General features: G+C 43.7%; 2 protein-coding genes across 4 annotated transcripts; one reads left to right on the plus strand and one right to left on the minus strand.

The window, feature by feature from the left end:
- Nucleotides 1-3,856: 3,856 nt before the first annotated feature.
- Nucleotides 3,857-8,846, plus strand: LOC117736096 (intracellular hyaluronan-binding protein 4-like). Its single transcript, XM_034541155.1, has 9 exons — nucleotides 3,857-3,957; nucleotides 4,939-5,171; nucleotides 5,756-5,897; nucleotides 6,465-6,653; nucleotides 6,741-6,812; nucleotides 6,916-6,993; nucleotides 7,323-7,497; nucleotides 8,116-8,307; nucleotides 8,601-8,846. Exons 2-9 carry the CDS (start codon nucleotides 4,946-4,948, stop codon nucleotides 8,664-8,666), a joined length of 1,140 nt encoding a protein of 379 aa, XP_034397046.1. The 5' UTR covers nucleotides 3,857-3,957; nucleotides 4,939-4,945; the 3' UTR covers nucleotides 8,667-8,846.
- A 180-nt stretch (nucleotides 8,847-9,026) lies between these two features.
- On the minus strand, nucleotides 9,027-20,220 carry cdc14b (cell division cycle 14B). Of its 3 annotated transcripts, none has more exons than XR_004609950.1 (15): nucleotides 19,897-20,220; nucleotides 18,625-18,715; nucleotides 17,841-17,916; nucleotides 17,488-17,580; nucleotides 17,327-17,403; nucleotides 17,128-17,194; nucleotides 16,890-17,040; nucleotides 16,572-16,802; nucleotides 16,338-16,476; nucleotides 15,868-16,033; nucleotides 15,653-15,750; nucleotides 11,964-12,011; nucleotides 11,778-11,882; nucleotides 10,847-11,094; nucleotides 9,027-9,765 (listed from the first exon to the last, which is right to left on the minus strand). XR_004609950.1 is itself a non-coding variant. In XM_034541153.1 (15 exons), exons 1-15 carry the CDS (start codon nucleotides 20,003-20,005, stop codon nucleotides 9,745-9,747), a joined length of 1,641 nt encoding a protein of 546 aa, XP_034397044.1. In that variant the 5' UTR covers nucleotides 20,006-20,220; the 3' UTR covers nucleotides 9,027-9,744. The 3 variants fall into 3 exon arrangements, 2 of the variants coding, with proteins under 2 accessions (XP_034397044.1, XP_034397045.1); XM_034541153.1 differs by having other exon boundaries at nucleotides 10,847-11,015; XM_034541154.1 differs by lacking the exon at nucleotides 19,897-20,220 and adding an exon at nucleotides 18,872-19,197 and having other exon boundaries at nucleotides 9,028-9,765; nucleotides 10,847-11,015.
- Between the last annotated feature and the right edge of the window lie 80 nt (nucleotides 20,221-20,300).

The raw sequence follows: 20,300 nt of genomic DNA on the forward strand, positions 1-20,300 counted from the left end.
ATCACTTCAATTATAATCAACCTAACAATCTGTCAGATGGCAAAGCAAGTGGTTTAGACCATATTACTGCTGAACAATATAAATATGCTTGTCCGAGGTTAGCTCCTCTCCTTTTACTGGCTTTATGAGTCGTGGCTTATTGCCAGACTCAATGCTGAGTGCCCGTCATTAAGAACAGAGCTGGAAAAGTATGTTGCCTAGATAATTACAGTCCCATTGCTTTTGCCAGCATACTGTCAATAGTCCTAAAGAATCCTGCTGGACAGATTATATGAGTGTATTAACCCCATGGATAATCGGGTGGGCTTTAAAGCCAAACATGGCACTGACGTGTGTTTTTTTATGCCTTAAAGGAAATGTTCAACACGTATAGAGTTCAGAACTCATCAGTTCTTATGTGTTTTAATGATGCTTCCAAAGCTTTTGATCGTGTTAATCATAGAACGTTGTTTGTTAAATTGAATCAAAGAGAAGTCCCCAAATACATTGTGAGAAATCTGGCTTACTGGTTCGCCCACCGTGCAAGTAAAATGGGACAAAAGTGTCTCAGCCCCATTTGGGGTTAACAATGGTGTCCAACAAGGGGGGATTTTTCCCCCAGTTCTTTTTAATCTGTATATTGATGATCTGTTCAAGCAGTTGAAAGTCTGTAATACTGGGTGCATGATTGGTAATACAATATTATGTATGCAAATGATCTTGTGATTAATTCTTAGTACATGTAGCTCTTGTCTTCAGCGGCTCCTTACTACTGTAGGTACTGTCTATGGTGTGGAACATCATATCAAATACAATGCGATAAGAGTGCTATCTTGATCTGTGGAACCATAGAGGATAAATGTCTCAAACTCGCGGTCTGCGGGCCAATTGCGGCCCGCGGACCGATATTGTGTGGCCCCCTACTTGACATCAAAGTTTAGTGTTAGTGCGGCCCGCGCGGAGAATAGTGTTACGGTTAAAGAAGCGACCGTGTTAACTGGCGACTTTGAACAAACGCGTCCGTTGTTGTCGTAGTTAGACAGCTGTTGGAAATAGGAAGAGAACACGTAGCTGCCCTCGTGAATTCCGCATTGTTTAATTTGTATAGTATATATTATTATGTATATGAGAGGGGTTGACACTTCATTACAAAATTAAACCAAGCGGCATTCACGAGGCTATACGTGAAAAGTCGCCAGTTAACAGGGTCACCTGTTAAACCGTAACACCGGTCAACGCGGAAATACCGCATCCGAAAGTAGTTTACGGTTACGGTTTCTCCAGCCTAAGTGCGTGACATCCAGCCCCACATAATTCGGCGTGCATTGCGTAAGTGTAGGAGAACGGCCGCTCAACGCGGAAGTACCGCATCCAAATGTCGAACGCGTTTGAGTACTTTCTCCAGCCGAAGTACGGGACATCCAGCTGCCCATAATTCGGCGTGCATGGCATAAATACAGCGTTTGATTTTCGGACACTTTCATGAGATTGAAGTCAGCGAAACCCCCTCCGGAGAACGGCCCCGGTCCTGTGCTGTGATCCTAAATGGCTCATGACGTCACACAGGAGCTGAAGTCACAAGGCCAGGGGCAGCTTGTCAGAGCATTCTCCACACAACGTGTGTTATGGAAAGCCCAGCTCTCTCAGACAAACATCTGCCTTTTCCCAGCATGCAACGCACTAATAATAATAATATATCCTTTATTGATCCCCGTGGGTAAATTCTTCTCTGCATTTGTCTTAGTTATTAAGGAGCAGTGGGCTGCAGTGAAGCGCCCCGGGAGCAACTGGGGGTTCAGTGTCTTGCTCAAGGACACTATGAAACGTGAAACTAAGTGGAGAGCGGGGATTGAACCGGAGACCTTGTGGTTACTGGACTCTCCCCACTGAACTACAGCCGACTAATGTATGCACACCATTCAGTTGTGAGAAGTATGCTGATGCCATTGTAAAGCTACAGGAGGAATTTGATCACAGCTTTGCAGACTTCAAGACACACAGATAACCTTTTCAAATGTTTGCTGACCTTCTCCTTCAAGATGCCCTCCTGTGCTTCAAATGGAGATCATGGACCTGCAGTGCAACTCTGAACTCAAAGCCAAGTTCAGGGAGGTGAGTGGACAAGCAGACAAGCCCCCACCTTCCCAGAGCTTTCCAGTATTTTCAAGCGGACCATGAGCCTTTCTGGGAGCACATATCTGTGTGAAAAGCTCTTCTTCCAACATGAACTTTAATAAGTCAAAGTACAGGTCCAAACTCACTGATGAGTATCTTCAAGCCATACTGAGGGTCTCCACTGCTTCCTCCCTCAAGCCCAATGTGGCTTAGCTGTGTGAGAGGAAGCACTGCAGGCCTGTGGCAAAGGAGTAGACAAGAGAAGCCTATGTTCTGAAGAACCTGTTCAACCATTCATGTCCTGAAGAACCGTTCTTGTTCTGAAGAACCTGTTCAACCATTCATGTCCTGAAGAACCGTTCTTGTTCTGAAGAACCTGTTCAAACATTCATGTTCTGAAGAACCGTTCATATTCTGAAGAACCTGTTCAAACATTCCTGTCCTGAAGAACCGTTCTGAAGAACCTGTTCAACCATTCATGTTCTGAAGAACCCGTTTAACCGTTCATGTTCTGAAGAGCCGTTCATGTTCGTTAATACTCTGAAGAACCTGTTCATCTTCTGAATTGTTATTAATAAAGATTGGATCAGTTGTACTTTTTTTTAAATACTTGATGCGGCCCAGCCTCACCCAGACTCTAGCTCCAGCGCCCCCAGGTAAATTGAGTTTGAGACCCCTGGTCTAAATCAACTGACTTCATATTGTCTTACAACAATCTTGGTGTCTGCGATCAGGTAAAATATCTTGGACATTCATTACAGAACATATGACCGATGATGATGATATTTAGAAATGGGTAGGATGTATGCACAAGCAAACCTTCTCTCACGCACGTGTAGTATGTGTCCTGATGGAGTGAAGTTGTCTCTGTTTGGAGCACATTGGAGCATATTGTACACGCCTCTATACTGCACTCTTATGGCCGAAATGCAAAAAAGCATTTCAAGTAGCTTATGATGATGCCAGGAGATTTTTACTTAATTGGTGTAGTGCTAGTTAAATGTTTGTGGCTGCAGGAGTCAATACTTTCCAAACCGTATGTATAAATTGCCGGCTTAATGAGTCTGAAAATGAAATCATCTTGCTTTTATCAAACATAAGGTTTAGTAGTACACTACAGCCACCAGTCCCAGCTGTGGAGACATTGGTACAGCTGTCTCTTTGTAGGCCGATATGTACTTTTATTGTGCTTTTGAATGTACTTTATCCTAATTAATGTCCTGTTCTAACTGGACCCTGAGTCTGAAATAAAGTTTGATTGACTTTAATTGAAACTGCCTGTAAGAAAGACCTCACCTCTTAGAGCCCACACTCTCACTCTTTGTTGTATTAAATTATACATTTGAATGGAGCAGCCTAACCCCCTTATACATTGAGATCATGATTGACACAGCGGTTGATACTATAGCATCCACCCTTCTTGATATCAAAGCGATTTCCTTCTTTACTTTCCCTGGCATGGAACAGTACAGACACCCAAACACAGCTGAGTTCAATACTTAATCAAATCACTACTAAATTCACTTAGACACACTTTACAATGTTGGTTATTTATCGAGGAAACTCTAGTAATTTAATGTAATGTCAGACTGGGAAAAAATAAAACAAGAGTAAATAGTTAGTTTTAGGTTTTTATTCTAATACATTTGATAGAAAACGTTGTTTGACATGAGCAAGTTACACTGGTCCACCTTGAAGTAGGTCCGGTTTAGCCTCATCAGCCACCATCGTCTCGAGACGGGATCAGCTGCGGATCACCGACAGGTAACTTAGGTTGCAGGGAACATGCCAGTCAGGGAATAGACTAACTCGGGAAATATAAAATAATAACTCAGGGAATTGATGCAAAGTCGGTAAAATAAGGTACGACACTGATTTTAATCTGACAACCGACAAGGACCCGTTTATCTTTGATATAACGCTAGTTATCTAAAACAGGGCAGACGCCTAATTTACACCCGATTTACCCTATTAACAAAAGTAGCTCGCGCACACAAAGGGTTAACTATGAGCTAAGCTAACGTTAGTTAAATATCAATTTAACTTAATCTGTCAAACTATGTGCTAAAAACAAGTTTGGGTTAGTTAGAGGCATCAACTATTGTTGTCATAGTAAAATACTAGCTACATATTAGGGCTATAATGGTCTCACTAAGGTGAACCTTTTAAACGTTATATATTTAAAATATGCATAGCTAACGTTAGCTAACATGATCGTTTACCTGCGCATCATATTCTCACTACTCGTCTTTCTGGAAATGTAAGACATAGTATTTTGTTTATTAAAATAGTTGACTGGTGTTCTTTATTATTTAGTTAGAGTAAACGTTAAGCTACTTTAGCTTTTACTTTTAAAGGAAACTAAATTATGTTTCTGATACGTTAACTTACAATTGGCTGGTGTGATAATAACTTAAACATGTTCATATTTATCAATCAAAAGTTATTTGGTTTTAATCGTTGATAAATATAATCTTCCTTGTTCCTGTGCCAATTCGGGCAGCAGGATCAGACTAAACAGAATAAATCCGCCATTGTTGGATGAAGATTTGAGCCAAATTAATGAATATTGATTACAGAAGAGCAATTTGGTGAGCGCAGGGGGCGTGGTCTCGCTTGTCCCCACAGGTGTAAACATTTAAAAGTGTCGACAAACTGCAGTGGCTATTTGTTTGTTTCACTGAGGCAGAAAGTCACCATCCGGAGCTCTGGTCTGGTGTAGCTGCACACGAAATCGGTCGTTACTTCAGTCTAGTCGTCGCTGTTTAGTAACTGTTATTTGTGGGATTTTAAGAATAGGAATCGGGCTTTTGAACTGTGCTCTTTTTTTCTCATCAAACACAGGCTAAAAATGCTCCCGGACGCTTACGGGTGCGCTGTGGCGAACAGGTACGGGGATCTCCTCGATGACGAGGCGGACCCTTTCGACCTGATCAGCAAAGTGGAAATGGAGAAGGAGAAAAAGAAGAAGAGTCAAGACGGGGAGAAGAAAGGCAAGCAGAAGAAATCTGGTCAGAAGGAATCGCAGAAGGAGAGACGCGTTCATGTTGGGTCGGAAGTTCAAGACCCGGCTCCAGGTCAGCTCACTGCTTGGCACAACATCCACAACTATTCTGCCAGCTGCTAGTATTTCTGGATTGATGGCTTGGCCCAGAGTGGCCCTTTTGCTGATGGTGCAAAGTCAGAGAGGCTGCTGAGCACATGTTCATGCTGTCAGGGTTTGCATCCTAATTGTATAGCACATTCAGAACTGCATTTCAATGCATTGTTGTATTCATGACATGACAACCAGCCATCTATGATTTTGTAAAAAAAAAAAAGAGGCGTTTTTTTGTTGTTGCATCATTGAGGTTTTCATATCCATTCTTTCCTTTTTGTTGGATGAAGGTTTCAGTTATCTACGTATATTGTATCTGTCCCTATCAAATAAACAGTAAATAAATTGGGATTGGGAAATGGTTTTATAATCGGGGATAACGACTAAATGATACCTGGAAGATTTAAAGCAATGTTTTTTAAAAATGTTATTGTAAACTAATATGTGGGGATTCATAGATTATTAGTTCAAACAAGGGTACTGATGCTTGATTTCTCCTGACACAAGTATTTCATTATTTTCGTATACCACTAAATATCTCACAACCTCACTTTGTTTCTTTAGTTCGTCAGCAGCAGGTGCTTCCTGGACCAGTGAAAGAGAGGGCAGATGGGAGAGAGGAGGCCTATGGGGGCACAAAGAGAGCTGCCTTTGGGGAGCGTTGGGCCAACAAAGAAGAGTATCCACAGGAGTTTTCCATCTCAAGGTATGTGTTCTCCTACAAACTGAGGCTACAACTCCTTATTGGTTTCTCTACACATTCTGTTTATACAGCACCACCACTGTTAAATGTGTCCCATATATAAAATGTTACTTTTACACCCATCAACCACAAATCTAGAGTTTCATACAGTTGGGCACACATTTAAATGCAATAATATAACCCATTTCCCCTAACTAAGTTTTAAATGAGTAAGGCTACAACTGTTGTAAGAAGTGACATCTTCTTCCACTTAAACAATACAAGAAGTTCATGATTTATTTTATTTTAATACAGTAAGAGGTTTTGCTGCTACAGCCTTGCTTGGTCTGTAATCCTGTAAATGTCCCCACTTTAGAATGAATAAAGGATTATCTTATTTTATTAACTTGTAAATGGTACTGTTGGCTGATATCTTAGAATTACCATTCTCCTGTAATTGTCACCTAATGTTGTTTTTTTTCTTTCAAAATGAGAGAAGATAAGTGACAGTCTAGAACAATACTTTAAAATGTAGGAGCTGTCACAGAAATAAATTGAGATATTTATTTTTTTATTTTCTTTGGTCCTCAGACCATCCTATAATGCAGACTCCGACCCCAGGGGCAGAGGGGGGAACAGAGGTAGGAGAGCAGGAGGAGGTGGAGGTGGAGGTGGAGGAGGAGGAAGAGGTTTTGGTGGTGGTGGTGGAGTAGGATACTCGAGGAACTCTGACAACTATGACCTCAGGGGCAAGAGAGAATATGATCGACAAAGCGGAACGTAAGCCTTTTTTGTTCATGTAACAGTCCATTTGAAAGTTTTTATTTCTTAATGGTTTATTCGCAATTTTTGTAACATGCTTTGCAGAGGAATCTCTCCTGAAGAAAAGAGAGGAGGCAGAGGACCCTGGAACTGGGGCAGTGCTGAAGAAACTGCAAGGTAAGTGCAGTTTCATTAACCACCATGTAAAATAACTTTCTGTCACTTTTGGCACAGTACAGATGTTTTTTTAAATTTGTAATTCTTTTTTTATATATCTCAGAAATGAGTCCATGGAGGTGATCCCCCATACACTCGTCAAATCTGAGGAGCCTCAAACGCGTGCGATGGAAGAGAATCGGTGAGGCATCTTTCTTTATAAGGACATTAGTGCAACGTCCCCGGGTTCAAGGCTGTTTAATTGGTCAACAGTGACATTTAGGGCAGCCCCTTTGATTAGGCTACTCGCCGGTTGTTTTAGTCTCTAGTCGACTAAGATTTATTTGGTTCTTTAATAGACGTGACTGTCATAATATTTTTGTTGGTTATAAATTTGCAACAATGTCAACATTTAATTTTTCTCTTTTTGCAAGGATCCATTAAACACATTTAGGTAGCGTCAAACTAGATTTACATTTTAAAATGTAGAAATGTGAGAAAGTGGACTGACAGACATTATGATTATGATAGAGCGATGGAAGAAGAGAATGGGGAAGTGCTGGTCCAGGTTGCCATGGAGATGACCCTGGACGAGTGGAAGGCTCTGCAGGAGACGAGTCGTCCCAAAGCAGAGTTTAATATCCGCAAATCTGAGAACCAGATTCCCTCCAAAGCCAAAGTCATCCACCAGTCAAAGCGCGTGGAGGTGAGAATGTGAAGCACTTTATTGAATCTGTTCAGAAGAAAACGCCCTGATGAAAGTGGAGCCATGTTAAGAACTTGCTTGTGAATACTGACGCAATATTGTAAAACCGTATCTTGCTGTGACATTTGACTGTAACGTACAGACCTTGAGTGTCAACCAGGCAAAGGATGGTTTTCTCTAGTTTATGGATGGACCTGTGATATAAAGACCATTTCCAATACCTCCCCACCCCACTAGATGACACTCTGCCCTTGAGGGCTCTCCACCCACTTTACGCTTGTTTAAGTCCCGTGGAATTGCTCTGGGGAAATGATCCTTTGACAGTACGTTGTCATCACACCAGCAACATTACTACCGTTTCAATATTTGTATCTGAAGAACATGTCAGACATAAAAAGATGATATTGATTTAACTATAAAAAGCTTTCTGTGGACAGACCCTTAATTTGTTGACTGGACAGTTCATTGATGGAGCCGTAAATCACTGCAGTACCAGCTTTAATTGCAAACTTTGTGTTGAAAGAGTAGCCGACTAGCAGCGTGTGGGGACACTACATGGGTGACGGAGGCAGTGGCCTGGGCGTTAGACTATATTTAGCGTCTACCTCTAATCTTCAGACTGTGAAGGAGGGGACCATTGAAGAAGTGGAGGATGAGGGCAACTTCCTCCGCAGGTCTGTGAATGACATCACCTCCCTTCTGGACATCAACTTCGGGAGCCTTGGACGTCCCAGTCGTGGGGGTCGGGGACGGGGAGCAAGAGGTGGCCCGGCTAACCTCCCAGAGAGAGCCAAACCCATACTGGAGAGGGTTTGTTCTCCATTATTGGATCACTGATATTGCATTTTATTTTTTTACTGGAGTATACGCCTTAAATAACTGAACATTTACACTCTATTGTACAACATGTAGTGGGTTTTAATGTAAACTCCACCATACCAGTTAGAGATGGATGTTACATTTGTTCACCACCTTTTTTTTTTAAATATTTTTTTTTATAAGCAAGATCAGAAAATCCTCAGTAAATCAATCAGAATATTAAAAGCAGATTGAGTTTTGTAGCATGTTATTAACCTGTGTTCCTGATATGTGTTCTCCCATAGGAAGATGATCTGGCTCCAAACCCTGATGACCCAGAAGACTTCCCAGCACTATCGTCAGGAAGATAACTGAATTAACTTCTGGTTTACCTCCGGTCGAGTTTACAGGCTGCACGACACTTGCTTAAAAAAAAACCACTTCATGTTTCTGCTGTTCTTGAGGTTTTGGTTTTATTGTACTTCACTTGTTGTATTGCACAAAAGACAGTTCAGCATTTAACTCCTGGAGAATAAATGCTTTGGCAAGTTTATCGTTGAGCTTTTTATTGAAGGACTATTTGAACAGAATCTGAGAAGTTGGATATATATATGGACCCATGGTCGTTTGGATATGTAGGCAAAATACAAGAGGAGCTTGACTTGGTATGAAAACCAATGCAGTTTAAAGAGCTTCTTCACATGTGATCAGTAAAAACAAAACCGTCAACGTGACATTTGAATGCATTTATTGCATGGCACAGGACCAACAGCCAGAGACCTACTTGGAATACATGTAAAAAGTCAGATTCTGTGTGCTTAAAGCAATATGTCTTCAGTGGATTATGAACATGAGTTAGAGCCCCAATGGGACCATTGACACTTCATAGCATGGTACAAAATAGTTAAAAAATACAAACTGAGTATATCAAATGTTGACATATTTACAGACTTGGAATACAGTAGCTGAAAAGCCAGATAATGACAACATGAGCACAGTACTGCATTGTGTGATGGACTTGATGTTTCAACGACATCCAAACCGCACGGCCAAATCAATCTACAACTGTAACAGACTGAGTTCATTTTCATGACCCAGAATGTGCTGCAGTGCTCATTTCTGAGGACATCTCGGCTTCACATGCCGGGTCGGATGTTTGCTACTGCATGCTTCAATAGGTAGGAGCAACCAGGCAATGATTAAAACTATCCCTATTCTTCATGATTCTTAGTTAAAAAGTATAAAAACCCAAAAGTGCCTTACCGTTAAAATATACTTGTAATCGAACAAATCTATAATGATTTACGCGTCACATAAAGTTGGTTAGTTTGTGCCAACCTTTTTTTTCTCAAACACAAATGTAAATGGATTACGGCTGTATAGAAGTTGGATTCCATGTAAAGTTCCTCGGGATTTCCAGATCGACGGGCTCACCGAAGTAGAGGAGCTCTAGCTTTGGGTATGGAGTGGCTATGAAGGGGGAGAGAAAACAAAGTCAACATCTATTGACCTACATTCCACTATTCAATCTGTCCAGTTTCATTCAACGTCTTTGCTCATGAAGCAGACATTTAAAACAGTAAATGTGACAGAAAATGGAAAGCAGATAGATACCATAGCCTAGAAAATCGATTTGATTGCAAAGAGCTGCGAGCTTTACGTCCTCTGGAGACGGTGCGTCTGTAGCGTGTGAGGAGAAGAGAAAGGGAAAGAAACGAGAACCGTTACGGATCGGCGCCATTGAGGGATGTAGGCATGGCTGCAGAGCGGGTTAAACAGGCCGGAGCAGAGTCCAGAGAAGCTATAGCCCGGCGGAGTAGGAAACCTGCTGTTCTCAGAACATGCGAGGGAAGCAAGTTTTATTTGGAAACCTGAGAATTATATCTATATATAATTATATAATGTTAGTACAGCAGCGGAGGAAAGAAGAACCGGGGCTGGGTTGCACCATTTTACGATTACTATAATTGGAATTAACTACATCTGCTGATAATCAAGCCATGGCAAGAATAAAGCTTCAACTCAGTCACGGTTTCATAATTATTGCCAGTTTTCAGCAAAATACTATCCGTAAGATTTAAATTAACTGTTTTTACAGCGTTATATTTGACAAACATGGTTTGTGTTATTTTAGGGGTTATTCTGGCAGACTAATTTCCCCCACCCAACTACCACAAAGACACCGTCCTCTTTCGGATCAAAATGGTTCAAAGTGAGATAGACATTGAATCCCGCTAACCGTGTAAAACAACTTGATTGACATGTGGATGAACCACCAGTTGGATGTCGTTTAACAGGATGTAATCCATGTCGATGCATCCCCAGCCCAGGAACATTAAGTGATTAGGAGCATTAAGAGGATAGGAAGACAGGGAAAGTGTGGATTTACACAGGCCACTAATGACGCGATCCCATCATCTGCCCAAACTGGCGAGAAACCAAATTAAAATAGGACTCTCCCCGTTTGGACAGCACAGATGACACGTCTTCGTGGAAAAGTGACCGCCAACGACAGGTTCGCGGCTCGGAGTGGGTTTGAGGGGGTTCTTGCCTGCAGGTGGACCTGTGCCATGTTTAAGTTGATCAGAGGGCCTGTGTTGGCTGTGGCGCTGGCCGTCTCTCTATGGCTGCCACATGGCTCCCAACACAGAGGGGCCCTGTCGCCAGCCACTACATGCAAGTTCCCTAGGGACCTGACCAGTCTGGTGTGGCACAGGGAGCTGGCAGAGAGAAGGGAAGCCATTAAAGTTACTCCAGCGGGACCCGTGAGTGGCTATAGCCTCTTGGTTGCTTCTCCAACTGTGTCCAGTTCACATAAAAACACATTCGGAGCAGAATTTTACTTATTAACGCAGCACGGTCCTGGATAATGACATCAAAGGGAAATACGCAATATTTAAAGTCCACATTGAGCGCCTAATAATTGGTATACCAATTTGTTAATTTGACTAAATCATCTGAAGAACGAGATCGGCTTTACTTTTTCCCGGGTTTTCAGCCACATCTCATAGTATGGTTACAACCTCCCTCCTATATGCGACCACTTGCCATCATGTGACCCAAGTTCAGCATTCAAGTCACATGACCACATCTCAGCCGTCTATACGACAAACGAGACAGATGAAATATCCAATAGAAATCCAACAAGTGGACTTCGAGTTAACACTCATAATTCTGTTCTCACACAGTTTTAGTCGTTACATTTTCTAATAAATAGTATTCTCTTTTTATTTCAATCAATTGGAACCATCGGAGTGCACATTTGACAAGTGAATCAACTTTATCGCCATGTAAATTCTTAATTGAAACACGTTGTTTTATTTACTTAGTCATTCATCAGTTATCTCATCTTCAGGCACAGACCAAAAGAAGAAGAAACCTGCCCCAAGTCATGGTTGTATCTCTGGTGCCACTCTCCCTGATAATACTTCTGGTCTATCGTGAAGTAAAAAGTGCACCGGGCGTCACATGCGGCCACTGACCTTCCTTCCACTCCATTGGCCGGCAGCGAGGTCCGGGTCCTCTTCCTGCTGTCCGATTGGTCAGACAGAGACAAGGGGTTGACGCTGGCCTGCAGTACGACTCGGCTGCAGAGACAAAACGTCACCAAATTAGCCCCGAGCCTCGTCACGCTCCAGAGCGTAGCTATGCAGCGCTGCAAACTTTACCTGAGGGACTGTGTCGACGACCGGGTGTGAATCTTATTCTCTTCTTGTCTGCGAAAAAAAGTAACAAGAGAGTAAGAAAAGTTGATCCACTGAGATCTCAGAGAACTAAAGAAGGAAACAGGACAGAGGGGAGGCAGAGTGGTAACAGACAGTCTTCATTATCTTAAATGTTGTTAGATCATTACTGCAGCTTCAACAGCCAGGTAGGATTAGTAAAGCCAAGTAATACCGGAAGGAGCCAGAGGGTGGCACTAAACGACTTTAGAGGAACTGGGGTTTTCCTTTTTTCACAAAGTGATCATTTACAACAAGGAGAGCTTAAAATGTCTGACGGCGTTTTATTTTTAACAGTCCAGTCAACACAATAACCAGCGAAGCATGATGTTTAAAAAAAAAAGACGGATGGATGATGGAAACAGTTGGACTAAAAATAAAATTACTATGGACAGTAAAATGGTGACAAAGACAAGACAGGAGCCCCTGAAGTTTTAGTTTTTTTTTTTTTAACGGGCTCTGCTCATCAGCTTTAAGTTTACTGTGCTTGCAGAAAGACTTAAGAATAACAAGAGGATGATTTTGAACAAATTTCTGATTTGGGTTGGGAATTTTAAGAACAGAAAAAAAAAGAGACTGGGGGCTCACTTACAGCATTCTCAGTTAGAGCTCCAGAAACGGGGGCAGGACAGGTTTTTGGGGGGCTGACGGGCGGCAGAGCTCATTGAAATCCTAACCCGTCTATACAGAAATGCAGGATGGAAGAAGGGAAGCCATACACAATCCACCACAGGGCAAGGCTACACAGGGAGGAGAGCAGCATGGCTACCAGCCATCTGAAAGGAGGACAAATCCAACAACAAGAGCAAACAAAAAAATAACAAAAAGGAAGGGGGGGAGAAAAAAGGAAGGAGAGACAAGAGACGTCCGGGCAGCAGACAAAGCCTCTGATGTTCTGCTTTTCCACCGGGACTGGATCAGACGAGATACCTCTCATAGAGCTTTGCATCCAACAGCGTCCGTCAGCGAGCTTTCATTTATGCTTCGAACTCGACCGATGTGTGTTATTTTGATCTTGATATTTGACAGGAAAGAAAAGCTAATAATAGTGGCCGATATTTTGGGTTTTTTTTGGTGGTAATGTGGTTGTTTAAAATCTATGACAAATATATAGCACGTAGGGTAAAAGATAACATTGTTCCTAGTGAACTTCTCTGAAATCTAACTCACAATAAATAGTTATTGTTGTTATCCCCTCCAAAAAAGCATTTCTTTGCCAAATATGCTACCGATAGCTATATCTGTGATGAGCAAATAGGGATTTGTGCCAGCCTGCCAATATACATCGGTCGAGCTCCAATACTTTGTTTGAAAGGAACACGTCTAAAAATGGGAACATCTTCACGTATCCCATTATCGACCTTCGCTCCACAAAAACGGACCGCATGAAAAGAAGCTGGCGGAGACGGACATCTGCAGGAGCAAAGCTCAGATGGTATGTGCACACTGATCCAGTCACGAAAGCAATGGAAAAAACCAACAACAACAGGCTATTGACAATGAACCCGGCCCAACATTAATTACATGTTAGACACAAACATAGATCCAACACAGAAGCATGTCCATGCGTGCATGTCCAAGGGGCTTCATGCTTGTTGCCATGCATGGGCAAAGGGGGCAGAGGGGAACATTTGCGTAACATCGTCGTTCTAATCGTCAATGGAAGTCAACATGCAACGTTGACAGTGGAGCCACATGGTGGCTGCGGCATACATGTGTGAACAAAACCTCCCTTCTGCCTCAACTCTCTCCAGAGAACGGGTAACCCCCCCGCCCCCCTTTTACCGCTAACTACCTCCACTGAAGCTCATGGATAATGTTTAGTATAATCCTTTGTACTAGAATGAGGATCAGGAGCAGTTTACCCCCCCCACAAAAATTCCATTTAAAAGCCGCTAATTAAAACGTCAAAGTACTACCGTTAAATTCCCCCCCAAAAACCCTACAGCTTCAACGGTTGAGCGGGCAAATTAGCTATTTTACCAAACAATGAGAAAGTTAACTACTGCAGATCAGAACGAAGACAGAGTTTCCCTGACGGACGCTTCTCCTCCTGGGACGTGCCAAGCCAGTAGTGCAAGCCGAGCACTAACGCGGTTCATTCGACTGATCCAGATCTTACGGGGAAAAAACCTGTGATTAGTTGAATAATTGGCGCCGTTGTTAACAAGTACAGCAGGCTCAATTATGGAGCTTTTCTGTAGCTCGGAGGATATCTGGGATAAGCCCTGATATCGAAGCAGATCAGCTCGGTGAGAGGAAGATGAAGGCGGGGCGTGTCAATGCAATGCATCCACTCAGTGCGTGTCCGCTTCAAACCATGTCGTCATCCAAAGAAAGACAGAAAAGAAACAACAAAAACAGCTTCAAAAGTCAGCCATACTATTCACTGGCACAGCAACCATTTCTACAGGAAGAGGTTGGCAGTTTAAAGCAAGAAAAGAACAAAAGGAAGTGATGTGCACTTACCTCCATCATACAGAACCTCACATCCTCTCTCTCTGATTTTCCTCTCCCCCACTTTCTCTCTCTCTCTCTCTCTCTCCCTCACTCTGGCCCTCTCGGCTATCTTTTGAACGGCAGGCAACACATCGGCCACACCGTGCCCATGAGGCTGCAGCAGAACACTACCACCTGCCTGACATGGGACAACAAAAGCCAAAGCCACATGGGTACATTGGCGGAGGCCGGTTGGCCGACCTCGGCCGCACTGACGGACAACCTTCCGCAGCTCGATTTACAAGGGCACAATCGATGTGGAGTGTATTTAGATCGGGAACAACAAGGGAGTACACAAATAAACATATCAGGGTTCTTCCTGTTGGGGGTTTCACCATTAGCTCCGGTTGGACTGCAATGCTTCCATAGTGCTGGCTAGTCACATGTTACAGGTGTCCAGCTTGTTCCTTGCATACATTTTTTTTGTTGTAATGATATATATATAAACTAGAAATAAAATGACTGTCACAATGACTTTTATTGGCCACTAAAAATAAAATGGCAACTAGCCAGCTCTATATTGATTTGGCCTTTATATTTATTTCCCCTTTTTTTTTTACAGATTTGGATTTAAGAAAAAAAATCAACAGACTACCAATCCTGCCAGTTTTATATTTAACTTCCACACCTTTTGTGCCTTTCTAAATCCAGAGAAACCCTGGAAGATTGCATATCAGACAACTCCCATCCAGTCCTCCAAAACAACTTTGACTCTACCATTTGTCCCACGACCTCCCCCGACTTGGACGAAAAAAGGGGCGAGTTATATTACACTTCATCTGCATGTGATGACATTTATTCAAAAGAACCAGGGGGGCACAAAGACAGAGTTATTAAAATATTACACAGATACTGCCTGGTTCCTTAACTTACAGGTAAATGGAATATGCCATGCTGGGGGCAGTCGGGGAAAGCAGCCCCAACGGACTGGCCATGCCTAAAACATGACCACCCGGAATAAAACCCAACAAAAACAAATACTCTTGTCTTCAAGATATCCTACAGTTTCAAATCATAAGCTAATTATGATTTGAAACACGGTGTAATGATTCTGAGAGACTAACGAGGAGTAGGAGGCGTCGCTCATTCGACAGGACTACATTGCGTCGGCGTGATGAGACTTGCAAGGTACTTACGATAGTGAACCCGAGGACGATCTGGCCTGCCTCTTGCTCTTCAGGGCTCGTAGTTTATCCCCTTGAGTGAGGCCATTTCTCTCGTCGTCGTCGTTATACTGGAAAACAAATAGACGGCCATGAATGGATCAAAGCGGTGAGTCCTTGCGCTACACCCGCCGCAAAGTCGGCACGCCCTGAAAAGAGCGGCGTGAGCGCACGTCTCAAAAACTCACCTGTTCAGTTTCCTCTTTGTTGGACACACGGTTTTTGTTGCTCCCATTGATGGTGATGTCATCCACACCGGACAGGATCCGGGTGACGGCCACCTTTCCGTTCTCGCGCTCATTCAGAGTCTTCTCCCGGAACACATCTCCCTCTGCCCACAGGCTGTTCTGCTTACTGGTGTAGAAACGGGTCAACAAAATAAAAACACACCCTTTCTTGCCAAACCACCAGCATCTATGTTGTTAAGATTCCCTGAGCACATTTGCAAAGGGCGCGGTCGCGAAAGCGTTTCTCACACATGTTTCCCTGCACCAATCAGAGTTGTGGCATTGACTGTCAATCAAGCTTCTATAAATAATACTGTCGGATGGTTTGTTCTGAACTTTAATTCTGGCGCTTATTCAGTCATGGATATTTAATATTAAAAAGGACAAACACATTTTTTATTTAAAAAAATAAATAATCTGTGAACACCCACTCTTCAACGAAGTTCTGCTGAGGCCCAATGATGGACCCTGGCCTGCAGATCCGTATCCAGGCGATGGCCTCGGCGGCACTCAGGCAGTAATGTTTCATCATATAACAGCCAATCAGAGTGCCAGTCCTTCCCAGACCAGCTGAAAGGAAAAGGAAAAGGTTTTATGGGATTAGAACAGAGTAGAAGCGTTGCCCCATCAACAGCTACCGTGCTAACATGGGTTAGAAATCCGACCTTTGCAGTGGACCGCAATGGCTCCTTCGGCGTTCTCGCAGATATTGAGGAACTTCCTGACGATGGCGTCGGTCGGCGTACTCCCGTCCACAAAGAACAGGTCGTGGTGCTCAAATCCGGATTCCGTGAAACGCCGAGCGTCGTACATCTTCTTGTTGAGCCTGATGACGGTGGTGATGTTGTGATTCCTGAAGTACGGGATGTAGGCCTCGGGAGCGTGCAACGGGTACCCTGAGGTAAGAGGGGGAGGAAAAAGGTGTTGAAAATAAAAGACATGGTTTACCGAAAGCTACATTAGAAAACCACACTTCCCCACACCGTTCTCGATTTTGCTCTTTGGATGAGGCCCGCTGAACGCCAGGAACTTTCCCGGAATGATCCAGTTCAAGTCGCCGTTTTCCGCTCGCTCGTAGTGCTCGTATTCCTCCACGTCGAAGTTGGAGAAGTCGAGCCAGCCGTACTGCAGAGCCTGGTGGACGGGTGAGAGGGGGGTTCACTTCATTGGGAGCACCACACAGCGGGAAAGAGACGTCAATAAATCTTTTAACTGACATACCTTGTGAACACCACGAAGGCAATCGAGGATGTTCAGATTGTACATGCAGGTTCCGAATGAGGCATCTCTGAAACATAAAATACACCGACCGTCTTTATCAGCGCGACGTACCCGGGGGTCTTTATTTACCTCGATACATTTCTCTGGGAAGAACAGTATAGAAAATTATATACATAACACAATCATAGTGAATTGTTACCTGAATGGAATATACGTTGAATTCCTCGACACCAGCAGACTGTGGGCCTCTTCTGGCATCATGTTTAGATGCATCACCTTTAAATACAAGCGTACAATCAGCGGGTGCCTCTTGCCATTACTCGCTGACATACCACTTCATGAGCGACGTGCGCCACTTACCGCATAGGAGCCGATCAAGTAGGCGGCATTGGCTTGTTTCTTCTGGTCCCCGCATGTGTAAAATATGATCTTCTTCCTCGAGAGCATGATGGACTGTGCAAAGACATTCACAACAGCATTCAACATTCAACAGCATGAACATCATTAATTTATTTCAACGTCATAATAATTTTTTTTTTTTAAAACACATAAGTTGACTTTACTCAGGGATGTCAGGGCTAAGAGTAAAAACAAAACAAAAAGCTTGACTGGTGTGCTACATACTGCAGGTATAAATAGATATTGATTGACCTGGGTTTTGCCTCCCATTCTCTCTGGCAGGAAGGACAATCGGGAGCGGCAGTTTACTTTACCTTGAGCTTCTTTGTCAGCTTGCAGCAGAAGCGATAGAACATGGCCAGGTTAAGGGGACCAAAGTCTGCATAGAAGCTGAGATGAGAGAGAGAAGAGTGTGTCAGAGAGGCTATTTATGCAGCCAGCTATCGTCTCTGGGGAAGTTTCACTAGATAGAATCAGCTTCCTTGCACTGAAACGGTAAAGAACCCTGACAGAGTAAAGGCTATATTTGGAAGCATTTGATGCTAGACCGGGATCATTCATAATGTGACAACAAAATATATGCAAAGACTAGGTCTTTATTGTATTTGTTATATATAAGATATCCTTTATTGATCCCTGTGGGGAAATTCTTCTCTGCATTTGACCCATACTTAGTTATTAAGGAGCACCGCTGGCACAAAACCAAAAAGTCAGCCGTGTCCTCTCCTGAGGGCAATCTAACAACAGTCATGTTGTGATAAAAAGTTTTACTTTACTTGGAATGCTGTTGTGAGATTTTGTATTATTAATAATAAATGTAATACAATTGTAATTTCCCTTCAATCTAAATAATTGCACAACACTTAGATATTATAGTTTTCCACTACTGATACATTTGAGAGAGGAAAAAAACAAAAACCTGATTTTACAATCAAAGCTAGTATCGCCGTGCGGACCATTTTAATGTTGCACGCAGAGCGAGGGCAAAGGTCAGGGGTGAGGGTGGGCTGTGGGCCCAAAAGCACGGGCACAATGCAACAAGGAGCAGCGAATCCGTGTGCAAAAAAGGGCAACGCTGCGACGTGACTGAACACTTACTTCTCGTACGCCAGCTCCTCGTCCACGCAGAAACAGTGCCGCTCGCCCGTGCTCTTGATCTTCTGCTTCAGTACGGCGAAGTACAGTTGATCTGGAGGAGAGGGGCGGGGCGACGGCGTGAAGAGGCAGTTAACTTGCATGTCACACAAACTTCTGTCGTCTCTCCATTTCGCGAGTTACATGTATTTATTTGTTTTGCCCCCCGTCTGACGTTACTTCTCGCACGTCTTCTCTCGCAACAACTCACCCTTGATAAACTCAACACATCTGGACAAAACGTCGTCGGCGGTCATCTTGCTCACGGTTCTGAACATGTCTGTTTAGCAGAGAAACGGACGACGTTGGTTTTTTTTCTTCTTCACCAGCACTTGCGCATACTGTGTAAAACTGCCACTGATATTGCGCAAAACGTAAAAAATAAATAAAAAGTATGATAAGGTGATACGTTAACAAACAAACACAAACTAGATAGTTAAAAGACCAACTCTTCGGGACAGGAAAGTTACCAGGCGAAGAGGGGAGGAGAGTTCGTGCAAGTGCGCACTCTGCTAAAAAAAAAGAAAAAAAAGGTCTCCACCGGACCCCTCCCCTACGGTGTTCCGCGGGACGCTATTGGCTACGACTGGTCCGGGACGTTACATGATTGAAAGACTGGCCCGTCGGTCGCGCTCCGCCACGCCCACTCCAGTTTAAAGTTCTCCACATAAGACACAGGATAGGCCCCGGGAACGTTGCCCAAGCGGTTGCTAGGGCGATCCCTCGGCCAATCAAATGGGCGATGTACATTTCGACGGACCTCCCTTTCCCAGATTTGAGCTGCGCAAAGGATGTTCAACAACCAGCAAAACGCCACGAAATATATGAAGATCTGCGTTGGACAACGCTGACAGTGGGCTGACAATGACATTTAGGAATGAATACGCCAGTCCATCACCATGCACAGTCTATGCCAAAATAAAATGCTGCAGACAGTGAAGTGAAGTTATGGTGTAATTTCTTGCTCAAAAATACATAAGCAAAACTGAACTGCTCAGATGGTTTATTTTGTGCACATACTGCGCTGACGAGGCAACCCCACTGCATTCCTTATAGGATGTCGCCATATTAGGTAAAAAAAAAAAAAAATCAGATTTTTTTTCTCTTCTTTTCTTTCACACCCTGATCGATTATAGCGCAATGCTGTGCATGCGCAAAGCCTGGCCGCGTCGCGTCTCCGCGCCATTCTTCGACTAAGTTCGCAGGGTTCACCCCGCAGACCCTCCGCAGCCCTACCTGTTATCTCAGTGTAAATATTGGAGTTTGGCTCCGCCTCTGAGCTGCTGTGAGCTGCGCAGCGCCTTTTCCTCGACTCGGCTCGTCTCCTCTCGCTCTTGCGCTTCATGTTGTCTTCAGGTCCGCACGGCGGACATTCCCGAGCGGCTGCAACGGCCCCCCTTTGCTTCGCAGTGCGGCGGCGTATCCCCGTATTGACGCGGCACTTATTATGGCATGGTCTGGTGCTCTGGATTTGCGCGTGTGTGTGAGCCTTTGTGTGTGTGTGTGTGTGTGTCAAACGAGGTCTCGTCGTCTGTTCCAGCCTCTCCGGGTGATGGTGACGTATGTGAGCAGGGGCAGGTTTCTCCCCTCTGAAATCCACTGCATGTTGACGTATCAGGATTAGAAGGCCAGCGCCCACC

This window comes from Cyclopterus lumpus, chromosome 9, assembly GCF_009769545.1.
Source record: "Cyclopterus lumpus isolate fCycLum1 chromosome 9, fCycLum1.pri, whole genome shotgun sequence".
In the NCBI taxonomy this organism is placed as follows: Eukaryota; Metazoa; Chordata; class Actinopteri; order Perciformes; family Cyclopteridae; genus Cyclopterus; species Cyclopterus lumpus.

Coding starts and splice junctions, on each gene's coding strand:
- LOC117736096 (XM_034541155.1), top strand. CDS start 4,946: ATGCTCCCGGACGCTTACGGGTGCGCTGTGGCGAACAGGTACGGGGAT. Junction 5,172..5,755: donor AGTTCAAGACCCGGCTCCAG/GTCAGCTCACTG, acceptor TTGTTTCTTTAG/TTCGTCAGCAGCAGGTGCTT. Junction 7,498..8,115: donor ACCAGTCAAAGCGCGTGGAG/GTGAGAATGTGA, acceptor TCTAATCTTCAG/ACTGTGAAGGAGGGGACCAT.
- cdc14b (XM_034541153.1), bottom strand. CDS start 20,005: ATGAAGCGCAAGAGCGAGAGGAGACGAGCCGAGTCGAGGAAAAGGCGC. Junction 15,751..15,867: donor ACAAAGAGGAAACTGAACAG/GTGAGTTTTTGA, acceptor TTTGTTTTCCAG/TATAACGACGACGACGAGAG. Junction 11,016..11,777: donor GCCAATGGAGTGGAAGGAAG/GTCAGTGGCCGC, acceptor TCTCTCTGCCAG/CTCCCTGTGCCACACCAGAC.